General features: G+C 43.2%; 2 protein-coding genes across 3 annotated transcripts; one reads left to right on the top strand and one right to left on the bottom strand.

Annotated features, from left to right (window-relative positions):
* Positions 1–9,981: 9,981 nt before the first annotated feature.
* Positions 9,982–15,163, bottom strand: LOC732777 (bHLH transcription factor PTF1). Of its 2 annotated transcripts, XM_008660819.4 has the most exons (9): positions 14,832–15,163; positions 12,585–13,345; positions 12,378–12,470; positions 12,186–12,281; positions 11,917–12,075; positions 11,725–11,790; positions 11,063–11,128; positions 10,894–10,962; positions 9,982–10,605 (listed from the first exon to the last, which is right to left on the bottom strand). In XM_008660819.4, the coding sequence occupies exons 2-9, from the start codon at positions 13,242–13,244 to the stop codon at positions 10,369–10,371; spliced, it is 1,446 nt and encodes a 481-aa protein (XP_008659041.1). In that variant the 5' UTR covers positions 13,245–13,345; positions 14,832–15,163; the 3' UTR covers positions 9,982–10,368.
* Positions 15,164–26,324: 11,161 nt separating this feature from the next.
* LOC109942467 (uncharacterized) lies at positions 26,325–27,600 on the top strand. The gene is made up of 2 exons (XM_020544516.1): positions 26,325–26,828; positions 27,388–27,600. Exons 1-2 carry the CDS (start codon positions 26,325–26,327, stop codon positions 27,598–27,600), a joined length of 717 nt encoding a protein of 238 aa, XP_020400105.1.

The raw sequence follows: 27,600 nt of genomic DNA, 5'->3' as shown, positions 1-27,600 counted from the left end.
TTTCTGTTCTTCTGTGTGGTTAATTTTTCTTTCCGTTCTAAATTATTTTCAGTAACAGTACAATCTTTCTAGTAAATATCAAAATAAAAAGAATATTCTCATTACCGAATTGTATTTGTATGTATTTTGACTATGAACATAATTTATGTTATTAGAAACTGGTCCAACTAATCAAACCTCAGGGGTCAGAATAGATTTACCTAGACGAGCAAAATGTGCACGGCGCACCTTTGTTTAAAGGCCTGTGTTAATGGAATTATTGACAATTTTGTCATTATCAGTTATGGGCTTCGTCATTATGCTATTGGACTCACAAATCATAGGAACAGATGATCCTACCAGTCATAGACTCGGGGTAGCATAATAATATAGAGCTAAAACTGAGAGTGACAAAAATAGCAAATTTCTCGTGTTAATGTGACTTTATGGAGGTGAATGCTTTGCCCGCCTTCATTACCATCATTAATAATGGTAGTGCTCCACCACGCCCTGGTCACGATAATGTAGCCATAATATAAGGTCAGTGTCTCACAAAATCAAATGTGTAGAAGTGACCATGAGCTTAAATCTTGAGTACTTGTCCAGCTCAGTGTAAATATAAATAAGCTTTCACAGTATACACTTACGATTGCGATCCTTACCACACCACATAGAATATTAATACAAATATCCCACTATCCTCCTGTCTGCGATATTCCACCCCCATATCCACCCTCTCGTCGTCGCTAGAGCTTTACACTAGTGGATCCACACACGTATGAGCTAGCACAGTAAAGCATCATGACCTCCCCCGTGTGATCAACATGACAAGTTATGAACTGCTTGGAATGTGTGGTACTCAGGAACAAGACATAACGAGCCAAAAACCTTGCACAACCGACCGAGGGGCACCAGCTACAAGTGTCTAGAACTTTGTTGAGAGAAATCGAGGGATTAGCACGTGGACGGTCAGAAAGTCTGTGGAGAAATGAGAAAAAGAATTGCTTTGTGAGACAAACGAAAGATTGGAAGAGGCGAGCAGGAAAACAGAAGAGAGAAACAATTGGTTTGTGCTGCAAGGTCTATAAAGGACACTATGTTCACTTCTGTTCTACAAGATCCATTCTGGTTGCCAATATGTTACATTAACTTCTCTATTCGTGCTTGAAATGTCACAACTTCTACTGGAATAAAACTATTTCCTCCATGTATATATGACAAAATAATGACCGATTAAGATATATACAACATCTAATCGAACAAAAAGCAATCTATTACCTCTCTAACCCTCATGTTCTTGTTTATCGTTTGATCCGATGACCAAATATGACACTCTAGGTCTGCGGGTCGACCTAGAGCAACCCAGTGTCGTCTTTGTTCCGACGAGATCTCTTCCAAGCTAGAGCCTTGATGATTACTTTGATAGTTTGTCTGGAAACTAGTCGACGTCAAGTAAGCGCGATTGGTTATCATTTGATGGTTTGCTCGTAAACCTCACCATTCTTTACTATGTAATTGTGATGTTCTAGTTGTTATTTGGTTCGTGATGATCCAAACAATCTAGCCCTAGTCGTGATCCAATTCAGCATTAACAAAATCAGAGGCCCTGATAGCATCTCAATTGCTGTTGACATACACTAGGTTTTCAATTTCACAACCACATGGCCCATGAGGATAGCTAGGAGAGAGTGCATGAGCGATAGATTTTAGTATGCTGAATTAATTACTCACCATCTCGATTGTGTGTATGTCATCGACGACAGAGACCTTCAAGCTAAATTTGCACGATTCGTCGTTTTCATATATTAAAAAAATAGAGAAAGTAAAGAGACCTAGGTAAAAACAAAATTAACAACAATAGAATAGAGCATAACAGTAGCCACACCTTGCACCACAAGGAGACGACAAAAGTCGAAAATCTCGCATTCCAAGGTGCTTTGCCCCTGCAATGTACCAGGTGCGAGCTTCTTATCTGACTTTGGCTAGCAGCTAGAGAATTGATAGAGTTATTTATGAAAAATTGAGGCATTATGCTCCTTCAAGGTTTCTCACTTGACTATCACTAAAAGAGAGAGAAAGGACTTTAAAGCATTTCTAACTATGCCTTAAATCAATGCTATATCTTAAAATATAGTGTTCAACATATAAAAACAGCTCCAACAACATCTTGTTCTACAATTTTTATCAAAAAATAGGATAAACCATGCAGCGATTCATATATAGTATATCCCGGATTAGTGCCATATCCTTATTTTCTACATCATTCTCAACATTTTTATTTTTTCAGTAATATAATTTATTCCTAAAATACATGATTTAGGCTTAACTGTTAGAGCTCAATTTGTTTTTAGTGTCTTAAACACTTTAAATAATGTAGTTATTTTTTTATTTTTGGAGCACTGTATTGAGGCAACTTACTAGAGATGCTCTCAATAGAAAGTCTTAATGACTCGCCATCTCCGTTTACTGATCCTTTATCGTGGAGCAGTGCTTCCATTGGCTACATGGCACTAGCTGGTCTAGTACCCAACACAAATGCACCGACCACACAGGGCCCTCAATTTTTTTGACCCTCATTTTTAGTTTTCTGAATATAGATGATACAACATGGTCAGGATTATTTAATGGTTTGTAAGTTGAACTAAAGAGTTTTGGCCTTAAAATAGATAATATGAGAGGAAAAGATATGATAATAGAGCAAATATGGAATGATCTATTTTAGATTATTTTTTTATCTCTATATAGTATAGTTTATAGGGTTTTTTGTTTTGCATCTGGATCCAAAAAACTCAGAGACGGACATGGGTACTGCTAAATTGAGTTCCCCTTCAACCCATCATGGTGTTTATGGGTCTTGTAAATTGATGAAAGAGGTGATAGCTAGGATTACCAATTATGCAGCCACTGATCGACTGAAGCTATCTTCTAATTCCTTTTATATCAATGAAATGAGCATCATGCTGCACTTATATTTAGATTTATTATAGACATAAATATATTTTATTTAATTAAATTTAATAACTTCTAACACATATTAAATGCTCAAAGGGCCATCGAGGTCTTTCGGGGGCTATCAGACCGTCTGGGTCCCTCTAGGTCATTGGAGGGCACATGGTCCTTCGAGGATCGTCATGTCATTCGGGGCTTTCCGGACTCTCGTGTCATTCAGATGCCTCTGGGCGTCAAAGCTATAGGAACGTCTAGGGCCGAGTTGTTGAGGCCATCGGGACATTAGAGACCATTGTGGTCCATTTGGCCATTCGGGTGTGAGGGTCAATACCCAGTTCAAATTCGTCATGGCATACCACGTTGTTGTTTGAGAAGACATTTGTTGGATGAGTATACATCCATTTATGATGTTTTTAAGATTGTTGTCTTGTTTTGACCGTAAAAATGTTTAATTAAGTTAAGTGTATGTTTATGTTATCTTGGAGATGTCATATGTCGAATATTTTAATACAAAAGTTGTAAATAATGGAGTTCTCTATATCCGGTATATTTTGGAATTTTTTTGAATATTTGATTTAATATTTATGAAAAAGACAATGAATCGTGTTGCTATCACGAATAGTGCAAAACAATATATTCTTGAAAGGCGGGGTTTAGGACATTATAGTGTGTAATTTGTTGTTTTTTGCTTGTATGGTGACATCGAGGTTTTTTATGATTAGATGGTGTATCGTTGGATCGTGCTTAGCTCTCACTTTTGATCTTTGGTGAAGACAAGTAAACATGATGTTGTAGTCCACATGCTTTGGCTTTGTTGTTTAAATCTTTAGTATCTTACACTAACCATATAATTTGATATTCAAAGTTGTTTGCTTCACTTTGACGTATATGGTTCCATATATTGTGGTAATATTGTTGAACTATGAAGTAAATGACTTGCATATATTGCAACATGTGCATTTGCACTATTCCCGTTGATATGCATTCGAAGAAACCATAATGGAATTGGCGTGGTAATGTCGGTGTTTCGTATCTCCCTTTAACAAGTAAATTTATTATGCGCGTTCCGGGCTCCAGGGGGTGTGCGCGGAGGGCACAACATTTATACTGGTTTGGACATAATGTCCCTACATCCAGTCATCGGTGGCTTGCACTACCGACACTGCGCATTTCGGGCTCCGAAGGGTGTGCACGGAGAGCGCAACATTTATACTGGTTTGGACAGAATGTCCCTACATCTAGTCATCGGTGGCTTGCGCTATCGACACTATTGACGATCAAACTCGTAGTAGGGGTTACAAGCACTTGAGAGAGGGAGGAGAGGCTCCCAGATCTCTTATCAGGGTGGAAGTGGAGCTTAGAAGCTGAGAGGTGGAATCCTAGCTAAGTCTTGGCTTGGCGAGGCTCTGACCTCCTGATCCTCGTCGGCGCTCTTCCTCCTGTTCGTCCTTGCGGGCTCGTCTTCGTCTGTTGATCTGTCGTCGATCCCCCTTGACGCATTGGGCCAGCCTCCCTCTTTTATAGGCCAGGACTGGGTCGGCCAGCGGTGGCTTCACTGGGAAGGAGCCGTAAGGCAAGGTAAACCCAGTGTTCACCTAGTGTGAGTCTATGTGTACTCGTGGGGCCAGGGGCTGCCTGGTTGCCGCGTATTTATCATGGGGGCCGCCCCATCATTCCGGCTACGCTGACCCGTGGCTTCCGTAGCCTGGGGCTCGGTGTAGTTCGTCGTGTAGTGGCCTGCGGAAGGTCTCCGCGCTCTGGCCTAGTCCGATAGGCCATAAGTGCACTGTAGTCTGAGGATGTGTGGGTCATTAATGTGCCGTAGTCCGAGGGGTCCGTAGGTTATGAGTGGGAAGCGGACCGGCACCCATGTTGTGGCTCTGGGCTAGGCGTAGTTAATGCAGCCAATCATTTATAGCGGGCCAGCCGGGGCCGGACGCGGGATCCATTCGAGTGGTTCCCTTCCGACACGCCCTTCCTCCCTTGTCAGGCTCTGTCACGCCCGACCCCAGGCTCGGTGTCGTACGGTTCACCCGGGGGACGTGTCCTTCCAGGTTTGGCGCATCTTCCTCTTCCGACTGACTAACGGGTCCTAGCGATCAGGGGCTCTTTCCCTAGTGCGCTCACTAACCGGTGGGTCCCAGGTCTGGGGGTCATTCCCTCGTCAGGTAAATATTGGTATAACATCAGGCATTGATGAGGAATGTAGTTGTATCCCTCACCCCTGTCTTTGAGATGTGTGGGTAGAAGTGAACTCCTCCATTGAATTGCATCATTCACACTTAAATTATCAAGTATACTTGTGAAGTTTCTTTATAAAGTAATTTATGTCTAAGTTAGCATGTTATAAAAAGTTGTTGCTTAATTAAAACATGATTTAAATAACTCAGTTAAGTTTGTTTGCTTCCTGATGTTTTTCATAAACCTCATACGCTTGTTCCCCCATCTCAGGCACATGAGAAGGTTGCTTTGTTGGATGCGAGTAGTAGAATGAGTGCACACTTGTTGGCATATACTTCGAACAAATACATTTGTTACATTTAAAATATTTGGTTGCTAGAGTATTTTTTGGAACATCATAATGAACACCTTATGTTTGTTAGTTATCTTTGAATATGTCTTTGTTTATATCTTCGTAGGAGACTTAATTTAATGTTCAAACTAGATTATCATTGATGCTTTCGCATTCTATGATGATAATGTATTCTTGTTAGAGATTGGTGTGGTACTACTCCTGGAAGATGTATTGTTGATGATTTGCTCTGGGGTAGGAATAAAAATGAACGGGGACGACAGGGAAACTCCCTCTCCCATTGTAGTTACCATATTTTTTTCACCGAAAACAAGAGCGGGACTAGAACAGCGAGTAATGGGAATGGTTGCGGGATATATGGATATACGAAAATGATTAAATATGAACGGAAATGTAAAAAAAATGGACGGTAGCCAAAACATTTACCGAAATCACAATCACATACTGTAATTTTATGTATCTGCTGTTATAGTTGTATACCATTGGTTTACTGATATAAATGTAGGAAAAAAGACTTAGCAGATAATGGGCAGTAGCAGTAGGGAGATTGGTGATTGAGGGAAGGGCCTAGTAGCTCGCAGTAGCCCGCCAACACAGCACCCTTGCGCGCACTGCATGGTCTGCACATTAGCGATCTCAAGCCGTCGGTTGATGATGTGGTGTCTAATGCAAATGACGAATCAAATCAAGGTGAGTACAGACCAGCAGCGAGAAGCCAGTTGTGAGTTACTGTCGAGTCAGGTGTTGTATAGTACTCATGAACTTCTTGCCACGTGCTTCACCATGATTCCATAGCATAGTACCAAAATGTTTGTGGTCATTACATGTTCCTATTTATACACCTTTACCTGCAGAGAGCTTCTCCCTCATTGCGCATGCATACTCTTTCAACTCATCTCTCATTCTGTTGCCAGGATCTATTGCAAAAAGCTTTGCTTTCTATGAAGCGGGGCAAATGAGCATTGACCTAAAAATATTGTAAAAACTTTGGATGGGAAGGTGCAAGTAGATAGATTGGTGGATATAGTATACAAAGATATCAAACATATGTAGCGTATGCCCACCATGCATTCTGCCTACGATCTTCCACCCTATCTTTCCTCGTTGTCGCTACATGTGATCAATGTATGAACTACTTGGAATGTGTGGCACTCAGGAATTAGACATGGCAAGACCATTTCTTGCATCGAACATGCAACCATCAAGAAAGATGCATGATTGGTTCATTACCTGTTTGTACGTGATTATGAGTTAGTACATGTACAACGTAGAGCCTCTTGATCGGTTTTCTAAATACAAGTGACACCTAAGAAATACCATGATACAATGGAGTGTCTTTAAAATCAGTCACATTATAAATATAGTTAAGAGACTATATGCATGGAGAGACGTATAGAGACCGGTTCTTCGTGAAGAGTCTATATCTTTTGTATTTTTTCCATTTAACCTCCTAGAGATCCCTCAAGAGGCAGGGTATTAAATGGGGTTGTACATACAATCATGAGGTCTGTTTATATATGAACTTCGTAATATGTGCTATGACATGACTCCATGACCTATTACCAAAATGTTTACGGTCAACAATATGAAGCATTTCACATTTCCAATTCCACACTATGAATGCACTTTTGCGTTGACCGATTTTCTTGGTACTATTTAAAATCTACAAATTAATTTTATCTCAATCTCTACTATCTATTAAGAAGTTAATGTAGACCATAGCCGTGCCCCCGCTCCGTCCTCTGCGCGCATGCAGTCCTCTACGCACATGCAATCCTCTGCGCGGCGTCCCCGTGTGTGGCCACGCATGCAACCGGCCTCGGTCTGTATGCAACCCCTAAACCCGCACACGCATCACGCATGCAAGTATGCAACTAAACTGGCGCATACAACCATGTATGCAAACACCTCCGCTCGATGCAAAGCTTGCATGTGCGCAGCCGTGCAAGTATGTAAATGTGAATGACATTTGAACCATGGTTATTTGCTTTAAACTCACATCTATCTAGCCAACATGACACACATTTTTTTCTTTTTTATATTTTATACTCAAGTATAATATAGACTTTTATAAAAAAAAATAGGGAACAAATTAAAACATGTTCCGACCAACCATGTTACTTTTTACGTGAGTTTGCTACCTCGATGCTCTGTATAATTTTCTTTGCGTTTAATATCAATTATAACTATGATAACTAATTTTTAGTCGTTTTGTACCGAAAATATAGATTGGTCAAGTCGTTTAGTAAAACAACATATCACACATACTTGCAAATTGTTTTCACATCATAATGAATTATATATCCATATGCAAATTAGCAAGTCAATTTTTAGAATAGTTTATAGCCATCGGTTCAGAACTTTATGCGAAAGAATGTTGCTCTATGTCTGCTTATACGAAAGAATGTTGTCTCTTCCCTTTCCTATAGGAGGGTGAAATAAGTTTTACTAGCAGCGTCGTACCGGAGGTGCCAGTAGCCTCAGTGTGCCAGTCGCTCCTCAAGATGGCCTCACTGGCAGCAAAATATTCTATGACGAGTTGACTCGCGTGCTTGACTGGGATTGTATTTTATCTCTTCTGTCAGCTAAGCTCTGGTGAATTCCTCCGACATCAACGTTAGCACGATGGTTCGCCCAACCGAGCATGTCCCCGGTCCACAAAACTATATAGTTGGGGAACCTCACATGTAGATTCATAGTAGTTAACAGTTTGCTTAAACAAACTGACGTGGTTGTTTGATCTATGCAAAAGATGGCACTGGTTGTTGGTTTTAATAGTGAAATGTCATCCTAACCATTTAACTAGCTATGTCCAACACATTATGTATTTATTTCTCTAAATATTGCCAACTGCTCTCCAATACAAATTACATGGTTGCTTCATGGTCTATGTAAGGAAACCTTGTTATTAGAGGATCCTTAGATGGGTTGAATATTGTCATATTATTTGTCTTTATGTAAGTAATGTAGAAATCATGCCAAAACACATTTCCCCACAACATAAAAGATAAGAGGGCCATATTTGTGAGCTAAAATAATTTTGTCGGTATAAAAACAATTTCAAATTACCACTTCTAGTGTTGTCGGTATATATAGAAAAAATAGCATCATGTGTACATGCAAGAAGCGATTAGCATGTCAAATACACAGCTTAAGCTATGGTTTTAAGAACACAAACACTAATGGAGGTGTTATACAACGTACGGATTGTAATTAGTTGGTGACTTGGTGCACCCTTTTATTTTTACAAAAGGAGCAGAAGTTCACATCCATTTTCATAGCATACAGAAGAAGAGATTCAACTAGCTGCCCTCGAGACAACATGGATTGGAGGAGCAGCACTGAGAAAACGAGGTGGAAAGAACCTGTATAGATATAAGTAAAACGTCAAGGTGCAGGAATGAAAGCTCAGGTTCTAGCTTTCTCTTTAACACGTTGGTCACAAGCAACAATAGTGACATCTCCAGCAAGAGCACCGATGGACTAGTAATGAGAGAAAGTATGCAACCACTCCTGAAGATTTGGGGCAGACCTTCATCATCTTCAGTTATTGGGGATGCTAGAGCCTAGAGGATAGAAGTGTAGCCGTCACAGGAAACGGTATCACCGTATCATTCTTTCAGGCTCTTGACAGGACATGTCATGTCAGATTTAGTTTGACGCCTTAACCTAACCCCGTAGAAGATGACTATTGTTTTCAGTACAGTAGACTGAATGGCTCATCAGTGTTTCTCTGCCTTAACCGCCATTCACGCGTTCACTGCAGTCGTCAGCTGTAGATTCTGAGTTTCGTTTTCATTGCAGATTCTTCAACACTACACCTACCCAAATGCCATCATTGTCTGACGAGAGATTTCTGTAACGCCTCGTAGAATTGAATTCCATTCTATGCATAGATCATTAAGCTAATATAATTTTATATGGAATATATCGGCATACCATTGTTAGCTATATTGATAAGATATTTATGCGCTATATTTTTACTATATAGAAACGAGCCAAAAATCAATTTCTATGTATCCACTATATGAATTTAAGATATACAACTTTAAAAAATAGTGGAATATTAAATTCAAAGCTAAATAGCCTACTATATTAAGGGTGTGTTTGGTTCCACCTTCTAAACTAAACTTTAGTGTTACTTTTAGTCTCTAAAGTATCAAACGGGTCATCCAAATAGAATTTCTAGGGTGAGATGACTAAAGGAACCAAACATCCTCTAGAGCTGATTTGATGACCAGGGATCACAGGAGGATTAAAGAGGATTGAAAGGGAAATTAGTTCATTCCCCTCCAATTCTCTCGTGATCCCCTTGTCACCGAATCAGCCCCTAAAAATAAATTCTAATTTCTCCAAAATGAAGTAATCCAAACAGAAGGCAGACGTTCCCTGCCAACGCTTTACAGCAGATCCTTGGAAACTGATGGTAGATGGCTACAGCTAACAAACTGACAGCCGGAAAAGGGGCCACAGGTCCGGATGCAGTAACCCTACCACTACCAGGTACCATCACAAGATCATTTTCGATATGTCCGGCCATAGATCTCATCTAGCAGAACAGAACCAGAAGATTTTACAGTTTTTTCTATGCACAAAAGAGAAACCAGATAGATCATCCAGATACAGTTCAAGTTTCTGAAACGCAACTATCCACGGAGCACCCGGATACGGCCCCAGGGAGAGAGAGAGAGAGAGAGCAAGGGAAAAGGAAAAACCAACTTATGCGCAATAGATACCAAAAAGCTGATTCTGAAAAGCAAATTAGTAGATGAGGTCATGAACACTGGTCAGACTAACTTCCTACCCTGTACTCTATACGGGCTTTGCTGCATTCTTCAGCCATCTTGAGTTTTCTGTCTTCTGCAGTTGTTTCCTCGTACTCATGGGAGCAGCAGCATGTCTTTATTTCACTGTTCGGGAGGGATTGACGCGGCGGAGACGCCCTTCTGGGTGGATATGGCGGAAGCAAGGGCAACTGGCATCAGGCAGAGTCCCTTGTTCTGAAGGTACTGCATTGCGCTTGTGATGCTGGTTTCCATTAGCTTCACAACCTCTTCCTCGAAGGCGAAGGTGTCTTCCGATTCTTCCGTGTCCAGTAATCCTTGTGCGTTGGTTGGAGCTGACAGAAGTTGACCGCGGTAACCCTACATGAATCGTGACAGTGCATGGAAATGAAGTGAATTACCGGTATCTCGATGTTAAAGCAGGAGGCAAATCCGTATCAAACTCAACTCCAGTACAAGTGGAACTAAAGGAGTGCATGATGTTATGCACCAAAAAAAATGACTGCTGTTATAAGCTATCATGGCATGTCATAGCGGAATTTGTCTCAGGCATTGCAGTTGGGCATACAGATGAAAAAAAGATGGGAAGTCTATGTCACCAATTATAAAACAACGATACTTTTGCAAGGAAATTAGAAGGTTTGGCACCTCAGTCTGAGATTCTGCGAGAAGGGGAAGAACTGCTCCTGGAGCTCCTAGCCTACTCATGCTTAACACCTGAATGAAACCAGGTAAAAGGGAAGAATGTTAATCATCTTTTGCCAAACCAGAAAAGTTACTTGTGCTTGTTCCCAAAAAAATTTGTTCACAGCCATACCTTGACCTGAAGCTGAAGAAATTTCACATGATCAATGATTTCATCCAGCATGGATGCCTTGTCTGCCTGCTTGCATCATAAGATTCGAAACTCCATCTTATTCAAGAGAATTAAACAAAATAAACGTCTTTAAAGAAAGGTAAAACTGCTGTATTCCTTGGCATGGTATTTCAGCTACATTGAACAAGCTCTGAATCAACAGAAACTGGGGCTTTGGATAACTGAATGTGTGCTGTTTCGTTTGAACCTAGCATTTAGTTCAATTTTTAACTAGATCCAAAACTTTCCAGTGAAATACATCCAATCCAAAAAAAACACTAAACATGTCCTTATAGCTTCATCACAGTTGAACTGAACCAAAGGCTAAACAGGTAATGACTATTGTTGGCACAAAGAAATCCAACATTCACTCCAGCGTATTTGTAGAGTTGAAGACTTGAAATTGTGAACCCCCAAAAAAGAACCTTAAATTTAATAAATACTCAATTCTATTGTGTCACTTGCAGATTTCAAGCCACAACTAAGAAATACATGTTCCCGTTGCATATATAAGTAGCAAAGTTTTGATAATTAGCTCGATGATCAGTTTTAATAACTGCAGTTGCAGCTCCAGTTGCAATATGAAAATGCACCAAACAAGTTAAACCCCCAAAGAAATGTACCTTATTAGAATTCGGGACAAGATCTTGTAGATTTTTCATCCTATCTGAAATTTTTTCTCTGCGAAGCTGCAACATATATGAAATTGTAGTCAAACTTATGATACATAATGCAAGCCAAACAAATAATTCAAAAATATTATGTAACTCTTCTGTTTGCACTGAGGTGGACTGATCACATAAAGAAAAACTCACTCGTTCAGCAATGCTATGAGGATCAGTTGCCTGTCCACGACGAGCCCTTACTCGTGGCTTCACACCAACACCATTTCCAACAGAATTTGGTTGGATTTGTACATCAGAAGGATGGCTAACAGGACCCTCACTTTTGTTTTCATTGATCCATGAAGGAATCTAAAACATTTGAAATAACAACCGCACGTCACGTACAATCTTGAAAGATAGCATAAAAGGAGCACAGTGACTGAGCAGAAATGCATTCTTTTTAGAGAGAACATAAAAACCTTTTGAGGGATCAGTGATCCGGGCATTGCAGCAACTGCAATTTGATTACGTGCAGTGAACGTAGGGATAGGAACGTTGCACACTGCATTTTGCTCCTGAAGCATAAAAGTTGAGTTACTGGTACAATTCAAACTAACAGTAAGATGCAATTCAGATATTCTCTTTAATGGCACTGTTTATATATGAATAACCTGCTTCTGAGTCTTGAAACCACTAGCAGCTACGTTTGTTTCCTGGACACTAGCAAATGAGGGGAGCCTACCACTGATAAACTCTTTGCTATCCTGTATTACAAAAGGAACCCAAAATTAATTTAATTGAATGAGATAAATGTGTAGCAGAGCAGCTTCCTATAAAGTTTTCTTGAAGGAAGAAGTTATCTCTGTAATGAGAATTACATGTAGTGATGCCAAGGCAGCACTGTCAAATACTGAGATATTCCCATTTGGATGTGTTGTTTTGTTCAAAACAGAATCACTTTGTGCCCCTTGAAAACTGAAAGCTTCTAGATTTACTGGTTCCATGAATGAAGAAGCATTTTGGAATGTGGAACACAAAGCTGAGGCTGAAGAAACAGCATTTAGATCAGCGAGAAAAGCAGAAACTTCACTTCCATTACTATCAATTGAACTAGATAAGGCATGAGGCAGTTCTGAAAGTCCAGGAGTATTCAACTGCGGATGAAAGGCCCCAGGTGTTGAATTGTGCTGAAGTACCCCTGGGGGCACTAAATTACTCGGTAGGCTGCTGTTATTCTGCAGTCGTTGAAGCTCCAGAAGATTCTCACAAAGCTTATCCCTAGATGGAGTCTCGCCAGGTAATAGATCAGTCTGCCTAGCGCCAGCATAGGTCAATTGGTCGTTTGGAAGCATAGTGGAATCCTGTTCATGCACACTGAATTTTAAATTGTGATCTGATCTGGCTGTCATGAAGTAGCTTGAAGGTGGCATGATTCCTTCTCCTCCATAGGATTCAACTGAACCATCAGCCAAACTGTAGCTCTCAGAAGCAGAATTGACAGGCCATGATGTGAAGTAGGAACCAGCTGAGAAGTCCATGTTAACCACAAGTAATAGTACTGGCAATCTCTGCCCAAAATGTTCTTTAAAAGATGGCTTCTACAAACTGAAAATATGCGCGGTTGGCAATATGGTGATGCCTTCATTGAGAAGAGAAAATTAATTAGTTAGTCATTAAAGAGAATGGTAGATGTCTAGAATGCTTCCATTTATAAAAAGGCAGGACATAATGATGCTTAAAGAACATCTGCCAATTCTTCATAAGATTTCATGCATGAACCAATAATGCAAAAGTATATAATCAAATAATCCTTGGGAGCATAAAGATCTTGAAGAAATGTATTTTTGGAACAGACGTTAATCACTTCAATAAGCAACATTAAAATACGCCCAACTAATTTGAACTCTCCCATGCTTACTGCATACAGTTGACAGGTTCCCCTCAGGCCCTCAGCAAACATCAATGTCATGTTCATGACTGTTAAGCATAGAAATCTTCTACGGATGGGGTCATGGGGCACTGATTTTGTCACTAGTCTGGATATTTCCCTGAGAAAGTGAAAGTTGGGATGGGCAATAGAATGAAGGACCACTCTATATTTAATGCCAAATAGATATACATAATAACTATTAGAAAAGAGTTGTAGAATGAGTTAATTACTGATAGCAGCAAAAATATAACAGCTTTAGACACAACACAGGTCACAGGCTTCCATCCTGAACCATTCCGTATTATAAACAAACATGCGGCAGTAAAAGCGTAATCGAAGTTCCAACAATCATGCCAAATAAATTATTCTTTTGTTATCACAATGCCAGGTGAACACAACTTCCCTTCTCTACTCTACAGCCATTCGACCTAATTTTGTTATCATATTCCATTTCTGACGTTAGAATATATATATACGACCCTATAGTTAAACCCACTGAATATTTTCCTCCCTGTGTGAAGCTAGAGGATGAATGCTACCATCAACTGCTCGCGTACTCATATGTCACACCAGTTAAGTTCTGGCCTAACCAGAAACGCAGAACTGACTTGTAAAACGCCAGCTATCATCTATCTCTGACACTACGTGAGCACTTAAAAGCCCCCCTGAATGTCATGTCCACCAAATGACTCATAACTAGAGGTCATCAACAACCGTCTGCATTTATGCCTTCTTCTGGCTAGTGCGAAACAGAGATACGGTCAGCCAAAAAAAAGAAAAAAAAAGATGTACGAACAAAAGCGGCCGATAGCCTAGCCGTCTCCTCGTTTCTCTATTAGCAAAATTGATCACACGACATCCCTTCTTTTCCCCTTTTTCCACTTCTCCGTCGAGGATTGAGCTGGTAAAAATCCAGGCAGACAAGAAGAGATGTGTACAACAAGATGAATCTTCTCCAACCGTACCCCCCGTCTTACGGAATCGTCGGAACAGATAGAAGAAACCCCGAACGAAACACTACGCCTGCATGATGCATCAATCAATCCCACCCACGCCAATCGATCGTCCGTCTCCATCTGGAGTTCTGGACCATCCCCATGGCGATAGGTACACGAAGCAGCGAATCGCGCTCGAAGGATCACGGGTTGCTGAAAGCTGGCCCCGTCGAAGGGGAGGAAACAGACTTGACGCTTACCAGTGAGGCCGGCGCCGCAGTGGACCTTCCGTTGCCGGGACTGGAGGAGGAGGAGGAGGAGGGAGAGCGCGTGTATGTGTCCGTGTATCGGTGTGTGTGTGTGTGTGTGTGTGTGTGGAGGTGACTCGGGTGAGACTATGAGCAGAGGAGAGGTCGAGGGGGGGAGAGGAGGCGGCGGTTTGGGGAGGGGGGAGGAGAAAAAGGAGTGGCCTTTGCGGTCTTTGCTCTTGGGCGAAAGACTGGAAGACGCGTTGGACTGGACTGCTGAATTCTCCGACGCTCGCTCGCTCAGCGCTAGCAGGAGACAGAGAGACAGCAGTTGGTGAACTGGTGTGCCTTTTTGTTTGTTTTTTTAGTACCATCCCTCTTTTCTGACTATTTCTGCACGCGTCCTTTTTTTCCGCCTTTTGGAGGCTGGAAATAGACGGCGGCCACCGGGTGGACGGAATGAGTGAAACAAACAAAAAGAACGCATTTTGGATCGACGCAGCCCTTTTTTTTTTTTTTGCCCCCGCTGTATCGTGTCGACGCCGATTCCGTGTGAGAGGATGGAATGTTCTGGCTTCCTGTTGTCACTGTCATGCAATTGCGGTAATTTTGTTTTGCGATTGGTAAGGGAAATCATGTTTTATTAAAAAATATGGGTTTGAGAACGAGCCTTTTGTGTGTGAGTGCTATTATGTGTTCCTTTTTCCTGAGATGGGCAGCTTCGGTCGGTGGAGGCCAGCTGCTCGATCAGCTCAGACTATGTTGGACTACGTCGTCACTAATTTTTTCTTTTTTTTTGTAATTCCTACCACGTCTCTGTGCAGAGACTAACGTCCCCTTCGACTCCGCAGTCAAACGAACAACTGAATTTTACTGCACTCCCGGTCCGAAGCGAAACCGGGAGGAGGGAGGAGTGCTGCTGGACCTGGAATAAAGGTCGGAAACCGAGGGGCTGGACTGCAACCAATAGCGAATCTAGCCGATAATATGATCGGGGTCATCAAGAGAATCTTTGCTATATCATATAAATTTTTATGAACTTTAACAGTATTTTACTAAAGGATTTATAAAATTTATCGGGGTCGGCTGACCCCGATAAACCCCCCTAGATTCGCCCCTGACTGTAACGCGACACCACGCCACACCCACACGCCCGGCCGGCCGAAGTCCAGTGCACAGGCTCCCTCTCGCCCCTGCCACGTCAGCCCTCGCCTCCACTCTCGCCCCTACTGCTCCAGTGCACGGGCTACAGCAGGCTACAGCCTCAGGCTATAGCCACGTCAGCTTTTCTATTTCAGAATTAAGTAATTTACACTAATTTATTTCAACGCTCAGAAAACACACACCATAATATTTTTTATTGAATTAAAAATTACAAAGTGCATAATAATTAAAACAAAATGACATGATAATTAAAATAAAATTACATAACTCTAATCGGACTCCAAACGGTCAAAAACGGCTAGTTGCAACGGCTAGCACACGTGGACCAATCAGATCGCGACACGTGGACCAATCAGATCGCGCCACGTCGCTCTCGTCCGCGCTCTCGCCCCGCCAGTGCCTCGCCTCCCTCTCGCCCAGACGGGCGCTCCAGCGCGGGCGAGAGCGAGACGATACCGCCCGCTCTCGCCGGACGCAAGCGCCATCGCCCGGCACCGGCCTCTCGCCCGCACTGCCGCCCGCACCGCCACCAGCCTAATCCTCATGGACCCCCACACCCAGCGGCCCAGCCCCTACGCGGCCTACCAGTACCAGAAAACAGCAGACAGGAGCCTTCCGCCAGACGTCACGTCATCGTCGTGGTAGGCGTTGGTACGCAGTCTATTGTTTCCGCTAATTAATCGGTATCTAATCCGCTGGACCCGGGAGAATTAGCACGAGTCGGTGCGCTGATTAAGCCTGGCCCTCGTCCCCGCACGTGTAAGGGGCGCCATTGGCGGCGCGCGAGCTGCCTGCCTGAAAAGACGGCGACGTGCGGGCGCGGGTTTGACCCGCGCCCGCGCGCACGGTTAGTTGTACGTAACCCACACTGACGCGCGGCGGGTAGTCTTGCGACTTGGCTCTGCTCCCGGACCCCGGATTAGTTTAAGGCCCGAGGGCGGGCGGGGTCATGCGGCGAGTGGCGGCCGGCAGGCAGGAGCGGAACGGGTGGTTCGTTGGGTTGGGTTTGGGTCATCATTCAGGTGGTTCCGGTCAGCTAATCCCGCGCGAATCGCGGTCGCAGCGCTTGCAAGCAAAGCATCCCTATAGCCTAGCCTAGCAATAGCAAGCAAAGCATCCACCCAGCACACACGGGAAGGGAGATATGCATCGGTCGGTCAGTGATGGCTGATGAGCGCGCGTTTGGTTTGCCTGATCCACTCTCGCGGTCGTTCAGGAAAAAAAAAACACGTACACGGCGGGGGGATATAATTCGCATGATGATGGATGGCCTAGCGCATTGCGTCGCTGCCCAAGCAAAAATTATACCAGCACAGGGTGCGGTGCGGCCTAGGGTAATGGATCACGATCTAAATGCATCTTCATAAAAGATTAGAGCACTTAAATAATGTTAGTTCAAAAACAAAGAAAAATTGAGTTTGATTCTAATCATATTCAATCTTTAAAGTTTGTAATATAAAATCTAGAGTCTATTACTGGCCGCTGCCGAGCTCCTGATACTTGAGCGCTACGCGAGCAGGTGTGTTTAAGTTAACACCTTTACACCGCCAAACAGCATGACTAGATAAGACCTTCCAAATAAAAAAATTATAGATTAAAAGATTAGTCTCTAACATTAGACTAAGGGTCTGTTTGGTTGGGCTGTGGCTGTGAAAAAAGTTGCTGTGGGCTGTGAGCTGTGGAAAAAGCTGCTGTAGTCTGTAATCTGTTAAAAAGCTAAAAATCATTTGGTGGAAACCACTAAAAGTCGTTAAAAATTCTTCGATATATGTTTTCACAGTTCTATCCAAAAAGCCACTAAATGCAAGTTCAGTGGTGCTTTCAGATTTGCACTACGAGAAAGTCAGCTTTTAGAAAAAGCCGTTTTCTGAATCCAGCCCTTTGGTTGGCTTTTGGCTTTTAGGGAGACAAAAGCCAAAACTAAAAGTCAAACCAAACACACCCTAAACGAACCAAATACGTACTCCCTTAATTATTTTTTTTGTTCTGCGCCTGCTGCCACGTTTAACGGCGAGCGGGCAGATTTCGGCCCACGTCTTCCCTGCTGTATGATGAGTATGAATGACCCCCGTCCGGCCTTCCCCCTACTAGATAGGTCCGGATTTTCCTTGTTCCATTTTGCTGCCGTAAAGGCCTTCCCGGCCTTTTTTTCCCCCACTCGCTTGGATCTAGCGGCCGAGCCTACCGTTACCAAAAAAATGGTCTCGGCCCATATTGCGATCCACTTCTCACAGAAAACCGTTGGATTGGACAAATTTTTGGACCCCCATCGCGACTTGGGCGACACACCTCGGACTGAGCCCGAGCATGAAGCACCTGCTCTTTCCGCTGCTAGCTGTCCGTGTTTCGCGTCTGTCTTGACATCTATAGCACTATATAATTTATCAGTTTTAATTTTACAAAACTTATTTAATCAAATCACTCGACACATATAACTTCTACTAAATCCACCAATCAAATTACATCCAAACTTAACACACCGTTAAACCAACGGTTCAGGTCGTTAGATAACCTCCCCTCCCTCTCAAACCCAACAAACAATATTATTTAGATCATCGCTCACCTCATCACTCCTCTCTCTCTCTCCCTCCCTACGACCCCACCGCCCCGAGCCTCCCCCATGTCCCCACCCCCACCCTTGCTCGTGTGGCCACCATCGCTGCCATTAACCCGTCCCCAGACGTTGCCGCCATCGACCATTCGTAGCGTTAGCAAGAACTATATACTAATTTTAATAGCGGTTATACAGGCTCAGCGACAAAGCCATTGTAATGGACCATCCTCAAAAAAAAATAAACTTAAAGTTAAAGTGGATCATTCTCATAGTAAATAAATTTTAAATTAAAGTAGATATATAACCTACATCTCAAATATTAAATTGCAGATGTTATACGTTATCTTAGTTCAAAGGTTATACGATTCGAACGAGTACACGGGTCATATGTACATGCTGATTTGGTGATCCGGGATCACGGGAGGATTGGAGGCTCAATCCCCTCAATCCTCCCGTGATTCCTTGTCACCAAATTAACCACGTGATAGAGTTGCTCTATTCTATTTTCAATCTGGGACCAAAAATCGTATGCTGCACTCGAGCATCACTAGATGGGCCGGACAGATATTATATATTTTTGCATTGTGTGTGGATGCCTATCCAGTTAGCCCCGCTCGCTCAGCAATTAACAACCAACACTGCCCCATTACTTATTGTTATTGGTCTATAGTACACTGTCTTTGCTCGCTAAACTCCCTTCATTCGCCGCTGTTACTGGCTAATCATTCAGTCTTGCTGGAGCTAATCAATGCCAGGACCGAGCACAATGAACCGAGCTGGCGAGCCATCGGTAGTATTTAGTATCTAGCTAGCTAGCGGGAGCTGACGCGTCTTTGTCCGCTAGCGGCTTGTTCCTGCGATGTCGGCGTCGGTGCACGCACGTGGCAAGCACGACGGCCCTGTCGTGTCCCTGTGAATCCATACGAGAGGCGAGATGCTTTCGGCAGAACCACCAACCCACGTGACAGGTCCCCTCCCCCCGGCCTGTACTACCTCCTGAACGATACGTAGTAATAAACTATGATGAGGACGTGTGCACGTCAGTATCTCGTCACGACGTACACTGTCGCTAGTAAAATAAAACCCTGAGCCCGGCCGGACGAAAGGCGAGAGCGACCAAAGAAAAGCATCCAACTCCAAAGCGGATGTACTAGAAAGCGCCGCGCGCGCGCGATCCGCCCGGCCCGGTCGACAGGTGGCTCGGCGACAGATCTGGGCACGCCACGCACGGCGCCGTTTTGTCGCTGCACACGGGCGGGATTGCTTTGCTCTGGCCTCTGGCGCTGCGCTATGATTCGCTCACCGGTTGCACCGGCCGGCTTGCTACCTCGTACGACGATGACCCGTCCCACTGTGTAGGTCACGCGCAACAGTTCCTCACGGTTCCGCCATCACCTCCGACTCCGAGAACCTTTGGTAGTGTCGTCACGGCCGGCCCGGGACGGCTCGCGCGACGGCGACGTTCGATCTCTTTCCATGGACGGAATACGTGGATGTAAGGTTATGTCGATCTGGCCGCAGATGATGATGGAATAACTAAAACGTGTTTTTTTCCGTATTTTTTGCTGGATTAACTAAAACGATGGAGCAAACCCGCAGACGCAACGGAGGACACTCTTCGAGTCCAATCTGCTAAAAAAAATTAGCAGTATTTATATATATATTAATTTAATCGTCACCATGTAAGGTTATGTCGAGCATATCATGTATATAATCATATAAAATACTGACATAGCACTGTTTGTATTTTAAAATTTAAAGTAGAAGGTATAATAGAGAACGAGATAGTCTAATACGCTATATTGCCGCACATGCAGTTCGTCTCGATCACTCTAAAATCACAGTTACACGAGTGTCATCCCGAATGTGTGAACTGTTGTGTGGAGGCGGTGTTATGTATTCGCGCACTACGTCATGCTACACGTCTACTTACCGATGTGAATTACATCAACTACCACGTGTTTCATCAAGTCTTACAAGACGCTATATCAAATCTGTTAGGATTTATGGCCTTGGCCCAGTTAAGAAATTCTAATAAATCCCAGAAAAATCTCAAAAGCCCATACAAGTGGATGGCTAGGGAATTGGTGAAACCAATATCACCATATTGCTAGTTCTAGTGGAGTAGAGCTAACTTAAATATGGAAGCAACACTCACTCACCAAGTCATGGATGAGAGGAGAGAGTGTGGAGAGCCACACGCGCGTGCTCGCTCGCCTCGCCGGGTCAGCCCGGGCCGGGGCGAAGGGCACGGGCACGACATGCGCGTGAATGGTCCGCCGAAATCTGACCCCTCGCCTTGCGGGGGCGCGGCTACTGTTTGATTTTTTTTTGTTTTTTGGCTGTTACGTTTATCCTAACCGATCGCTATAAAATCTCAACTAATCGCGAGATTTTTGTTGGCGGATAAGATCGGGGGTCGCGGACTCGGCCCTATATAAGGAGCCCGGCAGCCAGCCTCCAAATCATCCCAGTTTCGCTTTCGCCTCTCTTCATAACTGAGCCGCCTTTTAGTTCCCTTCGTACTGATCGCAGTCGACCCTGCTGATTCCGGCGCGCGCTATCTTTCAGTACGCATCATCTGATTTGGCTTTTTATTTCAGTTCTTCTGATTTGGTCATGATTTATATTCGGAATTTAATTTGGAATTTGTCTAATTATTTAACAAAATCAACCAGTTACAAGACGTCGGTGCAATTGGTTTCTCTCAAGATGACACGTATGCTTTCTGTCGTAGTATCACGAGGCATCGGTGCATCCATTCCACTTAATTACTTCTAAACCCTAGAAAGAATAGTAAACTCGGATTTTTAGAGAGAAATCGTCGTAAGTACCTAACCTGAATATAGTTTCGTACGAACATTTGGACTCATGGTGAAGAGGCTCATTTTGGGTAACATTTCTCTACATTCAGGCCTAGTTTAGGTACTTTAGTAATGAGTAGGATTAGAGTAGGTTGAGATGTATTGAGAGAGTATTTGCTCTATTAAGGATTTACACACTCTCCACTCCCTTTAAAACACTTCAATCCCAAAGTATCCAAACTAGATCCTATGGGAGAGAGAAAACCAAGTAAAAATATGTGAGAGATGCCACACATGCTTCCCCAATTCGTGTCGATCGACACTGACCAATGACCTGTAAAAATCGATAGCAACCCAAACTATCGTGACTTTAAATGACTTTCACGTAGACCTGAAAGTAAAAAAAGATGATTGTTAGGTACTGACACGTTGTCAGATGGGTTCAAATACTCAGTGACAAAACGCAGAGCACGAGAGAGCAATAAAGCGATTAGTAGAAACTGTAGTTTCTACATTATATGCGCTCCATCCCACTAAATGGCAGACGTATTTAGAGACCCGTCGCCGGAAGATATGTAGTCTAAAATACTACCCTACCTCCGGCCAACAACTATATCTAGCTGCTATTCCTTGTACGCTGTCAAAATCGATAGCAACCCAAGCTATCGTTCATTTCTGACCTCGAATGGCTTCCACGTAGACCTAAAAGTAAAGAAGATAACCCTTGATAACTTTTTTTCTCTCGTTTAAACATCAATTCGCTGACGGATAGGTGCTCCACCTCTTACTGCCTTGTGCAAAATTTTCCAAGCATAGTTGCAATAAAATATTATAGATTAGATGACACGATAAAAGGAAGTTGATTATTATTGGTATGGTGAAAAGCGTTCAATGAATGAAGCAATGATTGACCTCACTGCTGCACTTAGGGATGGCAATCGGGCGGGTAGTACACGGATATATAGTTCGCAAATTCATACCCACGAGACAAAACTCAACCTATACCCGTACCCATAAACGTTCGCGGGTATGAATCTGTATCCATACCCGTACCCGCCGGGTATCCGCTATCCAGTGGATACCCGTTACCCGCCTGTCCACTACAATTTTAGCATTAAACACTAAACAACAATTTTATTACATTTCAAAATAATTATCATTCCAATAGCATTAAATGATAAGTTCAGCATCAAACAACATGTTATGGATAAAAATTGAAAAATAAGAATTTATGATAATATTAAATCCGGATGGCCCACATGTTAGATATCCATTGGGTAACGGGTATGGATACTGGATATCCATACCCGCGAAAAAAATTTCCGTAAATACTTTATTATATTCATAACCGTACCCGCGGATATCAAATTCCACCATACCCATATCCAATGGATAATTATCCGCGGTTATTTACCCATACCCGTACCCATTGTCATCCCTAGCTGCACTATCGAAGTTTTACCGCTTCCTTTCTTTTCTTTGACTTTTTAAGCATAAATTTATCAGCTGATCTTATTCAAAAAGAATTCGTAATTATTATTAATCTTTTTGTGATATCGTTTATCATATTACTTCAAGTATGGTTTTTGAATTTACCCTTTTTCGCAAAAAAAACGAATCGATCAATGATTTATAAATTTGAACGTATGAAGTATCAACAAGACTAGTTGCTTCTCAGTCTGAGCCAACAAATTTCACCAACTTCTCAAATAAGCTGTTTTTTCAACAAGCAGTGTTGTACCAACACAAAGCTATAATTTACACAACATTGCTGCCCCTTGAGCCCTTGAGTCCACGTAGACGGAGAGGGCTGCTGCGCCTAATGAGGTGTTGCCTAGGGGTGTTATGCTAATCTCAATGGCCATTTTATAACACTCTTTCCAACGTTGCCACATCATCGAGAGTGTCATGAAACGGAGAATGAAACAATGCCCCTGTTTGTTTCAGCTTCTGGTAGCTTCTGGCCACCAAAAGCTGCTGCGAACTGCCAAACGCTTAGCTTTTCAGGCAGCTTCTATAAAATTCGTTAGGGCAAAAACCATCCAAAATCAATATAAACACATAATCGGTTGAGTCGTTGTAATAGTAGGAATCCGTCACTTTCTAGATCCTGAGCCCTATGAATAACTTTATCTTCCTCCACACATAATCGTAATAATACTCAGATTCTCCCTACAGCCAGATTCTCCCCACAGCCAGATTTTCAGAAAAGCTGGTTAGAAAAAAGCTGAACCAAACAAGCCTAATGTCTCTCGATGCAAAATTTTCATTTCACTATTTCATATACTAACATATGAATTTAATGTTGCAACTAAATAGCCAATAGAAAAATCGGTAAGATATGTGAAGATGAAACAAATCACTCTAAAACGGAGGTTTCACGCGGTTTTCCAGGATATTGGAAACGGGTTGACATGGTTTCATCCCCGTGAAACTAGTTTCATCGTCTCATGAAAAACTTATTTATCTTAAATACTATGACATATCATCTAAAATAGCCACGTGACACACTGTTAAATGTACATAAAACTATCATGAAACTGCTCAACTTTAAGGATGTGTTTGGTTTGAGATCATAGTGGGATGAGGCGGGACAACACCGTCCCCTCAATTTTCTGGACCACACCACCACCAAAAACTATTTCGATATTTACTTCGCTTCTGACTTACTCTCATCCAAACAATATATAAATTATGGTCACCTACTTCTATCTCTCCGTGTAGATCCAACGATACACACTCTAAGAAGCCCGAAGGGGGGGCACAGGCCTGGTCGCCTGGACGCGGCGCGAGTCGACTCGGCTCGCGACAGGTGGCTCGGCGGATCGACCGAGCGCGCGGCGGACTGGCACCGTGCGCCTCCGTCCGCCCGTCGACTCGTGAGTCGTGACCCATCATGTCATGTGCGTGGACATGCGCCGCGCGGCGCGGCAGGAGGAGGGCAGAGGAAACCAAGGGTTATTTTCCTCCAGATCTCCAACTGGGTCTTCCCATTGCCACACGCCAGTCCTCGAGTACGGCACGATCGAGATGAACGATGAATCCAGGACAGGGGCGATGTCACCTTTGTTTGCCTGCGGGGCATGAGGTCCATGGGTTGTTGTTGGAATAGGGGCAGACGCAGACGGACGACCCAGGCACGTGGTGGCCACACGTTACCTTACCTGCAGCGACTGCTCCCTGGCCTGCCCTACCCCCGGTGTGGCCGGTGCCGTGCATGCACCACCGCTCTCCTCTCTGGTGCTCGCGCTCGCACTCGCACTCTCGTTTTCTAACGGTGACGGAAGCTAACGCGTGGAAAAACCTGAGAAAGGGTGAGACCGTGAGAGACCCAAGATGACGGCGTGTCGCATTGTGTAACCTCATGTTTTGTCGCCACGCCACCACCCGGGGCAGGAAGCATCCTGCGGGTGCGGGTTCGTCGCCCGCCCGGCCGGCCCAGCGAGCTGCCGGTACAGGTTCACCGCTCCGGTCCCCTGTGACTGTGATGCAGATGCTCGCACGGCATGATACAGCAGGTACAACTCTAGAAGCGACTATACTCTCTGTTTTCAATAAGGATCGGAGATCACAAGCAGATCGAGTCCACATATTGTTTTTTTTTTCAATCAATAAAGAGCCACACACTACGTACGCACAGTGAAGTTGGCCGCCTTCCGCTAATCAACCCCACTGTTGCAACTAATAGTACATGACGTACTGGTGACACGCGACGCGATAGATCGACTCTAAGGGCTAGTTTGGAAGGCTAGTTCCCAGGGGTAATCGGGCGTTTTCCCCGTGTACGCACGTCACGTGGAAATGGACCGCGAGAAATTTTACCGGCCTGTTTGGAAGCCGAACACCTGGGCCAGCGTACCCGGATCCAACCAATCACCCCAGGAAACCCTCCCCCGACACCTGAGACCGGGCGGCTTTCCCTGTCGCGCCGCCAGCGAGCGAGCAGATCCAAGGCGATACAGCGGAGCACCACATCCGGATTCAGCCAGCGAGCAAGCAACTCCACCGTACGCAGTTCCACTCCGCTCCGCTCCGCCGTACGCAGCCAGCGAGCCAGCGAGCAAGCAGCACTACATCAGCTCCGACGTACGCAGTTTCTTTACCTATTTTCAGTTCTGTAATTTTATTATTAATGATGATGACCATTAGCAGAACTAGGATCTTCTTTTGCATCTTCATACGTTTATATCTGTATATATAAGTGTGCAGGCCTCTAGTTGTAGTTTTAGAAATGCTTGAATACGTTTGTGTATGATGGATACACATACCATGTACATTATCATTGCTAGTAAACTAGCCAGATGTAATTGCTATAGTAACGTGGCTTAACAACGTCGTTGTTGTTTAGCAGAATGTACTTACTTTGACCTTATTTATTATCATCACTAGTTTAGAAATGTTATAATAGAAATATAATGACACTTAAGCAGGTAATCACTTCCTGGCAAAACAGATGCCTCCGGACGAAGCCTTCTTCTTGGCTGCTACGTTCCATTACAGCCATTAGGCTTCCTAATAAAAGTCATCTAGACTCGCCTTGTTTTGTATGACATACAGTGGATGGGTAGCACATTCCATGTCTAGCTCTCTTCTATTGTGATTCATAATGTTGTGTCCGGAGTTATATAGATTAACTGAACTGAACTGCTTTCATGTTATGTGACACTCTAATGCAGTTTAACTAAACTGAATTGTTTTCCTGGTATTTTCTAAGTTCCTTTCCTGTTATATAGGTTAACTGAACTGAACTGCTTTCTAGTGTTCCTTTAACTGAATTGAACTGAATTGCTTTCAAGTGATAATTGTAGCTTTGGTTTGTTCTGAATTATATAAACATAATCTAAGAAAATTCCATGTTTGTGTGGTTCTTCGTTCGAAGATATTTTTGTTTTTCGTTGCAGATAATCTTTAGACTGTTACTTGCTTATCATGCTTTTTGCTATGATTATGTGTTGCTTATGTAGTTTCTCGATTTCTCTAGATATGGGTTCTTGGGAAGAGCTAGCTAGACAATTTTTGTTAGAGGAAGAAGAAGACGATGAGGAGTTATTCTTTATTCTTCTCCCTGCTATACTTCCATTCCTCTCTGAAGAGAAAAGGTCTATCCATACCTCCTCTCTCTCTGGTGCCCAGAAGGTTAAGGAGATTCTTGAAGGGCACGAGAGTTGGTGCAAGTCTGAGTTTCGAATGGAGCCAGAAATATTTAAAGCCACATCAAATTTTCTTAGAAGAGAGGGTTTGTTACGTGACACACGAGGAGTTAACGTCGAAGAGCAGCTTGGGATGTTCATGTATATGATCTCCCACAATGCCAGTAACCAAATGCTTCAAAAGGCTTTTCAACATAGTGGAGAGACCATCCATCGAAAAATATCAGAAGTTTTTGATATAGTTCCCACTCTAACTCAGCGGTTCGTGAAGCTTCCCAATTCTATCCAGACACATCCAAAAATTATAACAGATTCTAGGTTCATGCCCTTTTTTCAGGTGAACATGATTCTATCAATAGTAAACATGATTTCCTTAGTTTTTTCCCTTTAACATGTCCTAAACTTCCTTTCCTTTTATACAAAATTGCATTGGAGCAATTGACGGAACCCATGTACCTATCACCATTGCAGAAGATAAGGCTCCTCCTTATCGAAATAGGAAAGGGTCACTTTCACAAAATGTGATGTTAGCATGTGACTTTGATCTGAATTTTATATTTATTTCATGTGGGTGGGAAGGCTCAGCCTCAGATGCAGGGGTCCTTCGATCCGCTATCAGTAAAGGGTTCAGTGTACCAGAAGGAAAATTTTATCTTGTGGATGGTGGGTATGCAAATACATCATCCTTTATTGCCCCATATCGAGGAGTTAGGTATCACCTCAGCGAGTTTAGAAGGCGTCGTTCATCACAAGCTAGTTATGTGAACTACAAAGAGCTATTCAACCATCGTCATGCCATTCTTCACAACCACATCGAAAGAGCCATTGGTGTTCTGAAGAAAAGGTTTCCAATTCTCAAAGTAGGCACATTTCATCCTATCCAAAATCAAATCAAGATAGCAGCAACAGCTGTTGATTTTCACAACATAATTAGAGGGCAAAACGGTGATGAAGGTTGGCTTGACCACCAACCAGATCATATATCTCCAAGCCAGTATGTTGAAGTCCCAGAGGGAGACAACAACTACCCCAATGATATGGACTCAAGTGATGGAAGCAACCTGAGAGATCAGATTGCTCTCCAAATGTGGGCTGCCTACAATAGCTAG

This window comes from Zea mays, chromosome 9, assembly GCF_902167145.1.
Source record: "Zea mays cultivar B73 chromosome 9, Zm-B73-REFERENCE-NAM-5.0, whole genome shotgun sequence".
Classification (NCBI taxonomy): Eukaryota; Viridiplantae; Streptophyta; class Magnoliopsida; order Poales; family Poaceae; genus Zea; species Zea mays.
This window is presented reverse-complemented; position numbering and strand designations above follow the sequence as displayed.